We start from the raw sequence: 1,656 nt of genomic DNA, 5'->3' as shown, positions 1-1,656 counted from the left end.
AGCAGGGGGTCGGACATCACCCCTCCTTCCCCTCCTCCTCCCTCATCCATCAGGATGTCTCCCAGGCCGTGGAGCTCCGTCAGCCCCACGTCAGACATCAGGTCTGGGGAGAAGACGGTAGAGGCTCCCTGAGGCTCGTCCAGGTCCACGAAGTTCAGGGCGTCCAGACCCAGAGAGGGAGTCACCAGAGAGGAGGCAGGGGAGGAGGAGTTGGAGAACGGGTGAGGCAGTGTGGGGGAGAGCAAGGCTTGGGGGTCCAGAGAGGAGGAGGAGGAGTTGGGGTGAGGCGAGGAGGAAGAGAGTCCATGGACACGAGCCTGAAGCTCCAGCTCCTACAACAAGAAACAAACGCCACTGTTTTTATTCCTGTAGACGACAGATATGTGTTTAAAGTCTGACAGAGACGAGTCTGCTGATCTTAATCCTCCTGCCAGCGCTCTGGTTTCTGTTGACCTCAAACATCTCGTCAGTCACACATAACAAGAGCTGAAATACACAGAGGAGACACCTGATCCACTTTTTCCAGAGTAACAGACCAATGACTGTTAAGGTTCATCAGCCGAGACACTGCAGAGTCAGCATTCCTCTGGCTGTGTTGGTGTGTGTTGGTGTGCGTTGGTGTGTGTTGGTGTGTGCTGGTGTGTGTTGGTGTGTGTTGGTGTGCGTTGGTGTGCGTTGGTGTGCGTTGGTGTGTGTTGGTGTGTGTAATTACCGTCCTCTGGAATCAAACCAAACTTGTGTTTATTTTAAATGAGCTGATCTCAGACATAATGATCATAACATATTAATAATCTGACGGTTTCATTGTTTTCCACGCTGTATCAAACAGTCAGGAGTCCATGTCAACACTGAAACACCAAAACACTTCCTCCATCTCCTCCACCCTCCTCACCTGAATGCGGAGCAGCAGGGAGCGGTTGGTGTTCTCTAGCCTCCTCTGTCTCTCCTCCATCTCTCTGGCTCTCTGTTGTTCTTTCTGCATTTTGCGGATGTAATCTACTGAAGCCTTCAGGATGGTCCCCTTGTTCCACCTCATCTCCCTGATCAACCAATCACAGGCCACGCCTCATTAACACACAGCACTAACGAGCATAATTAGATGCAGCAGCAAAACAAGCTGGACTGTATCTGACATCATTCATTCCTTATTAAATATCCCAGTGCAGTTGTAGCAACACATTAACATGTATCTGATGTTTAAATGTGATGTTTAAATAGTTAAAGGTCCCTCCTGAATATGTTTCAATTTATTTTTCAGATGCACGTGACATCACTGAACATGGTATCTATGTTTCTATAGCTATGGTGCTAATACCACAGTACTACAGACGAGAGAGAGGATGAAAGTTTACTGACAGGTCGGTGGATTTGGGGATGAGTCCTCCGAGTTCTTTGATCCGGTCGTTGATGTTGAACCTCCTCCTCCTCTCGACTGAAACATAAAAAATAACATTAACATCAACAACAGCGTAAATGCTCTTTCCAGGTCCTATCGTCAGGTACACAAACATGTTGAAATCAAAGATTAAAAACAGAAGGAAGAATCAGTCTCTCAGCTGCTGATCACAGTCGTCAGTCACCACAAACACCAGGACGTCAATGTCAATAGACTCTAGAATTTAATTATTCACCATTTTTAACATCAACATTTTATCA

The 1,656-nt window shown here is 47.2% G+C and overlaps 1 protein-coding gene across 1 annotated transcript; it reads right to left on the bottom strand.

Moving 5' to 3' along the window:
* Positions 1-3: 3 nt before the first annotated feature.
* Positions 4-1,526, bottom strand: LOC111646535 (transcription factor E3-like; the record flags this gene model as incomplete). Its single annotated transcript, XM_023396056.2, has 3 exons — positions 1,357-1,526; positions 893-1,040; positions 4-332 (listed from the first exon to the last, which is right to left on the bottom strand). Coding segments are annotated over exons 1-3 (632 nt in total), but the record flags the coding sequence as incomplete, so codon positions are not given.
* Positions 1,527-1,656: the final 130 nt, after the last annotated feature.

This window comes from Seriola lalandi, unplaced genomic scaffold, assembly GCF_002814215.2.
Source record: "Seriola lalandi dorsalis isolate HSWRI2012SDOR001 ecotype SW California unplaced genomic scaffold, Sedor1 jcf7180002033529, whole genome shotgun sequence".
Classification (NCBI taxonomy): domain Eukaryota; kingdom Metazoa; phylum Chordata; class Actinopteri; order Carangiformes; family Carangidae; genus Seriola; species Seriola lalandi.
The sequence above is the reverse complement of the archived record's forward strand: the minus strand, read 5'-3'. Positions and strand labels throughout refer to the sequence as shown.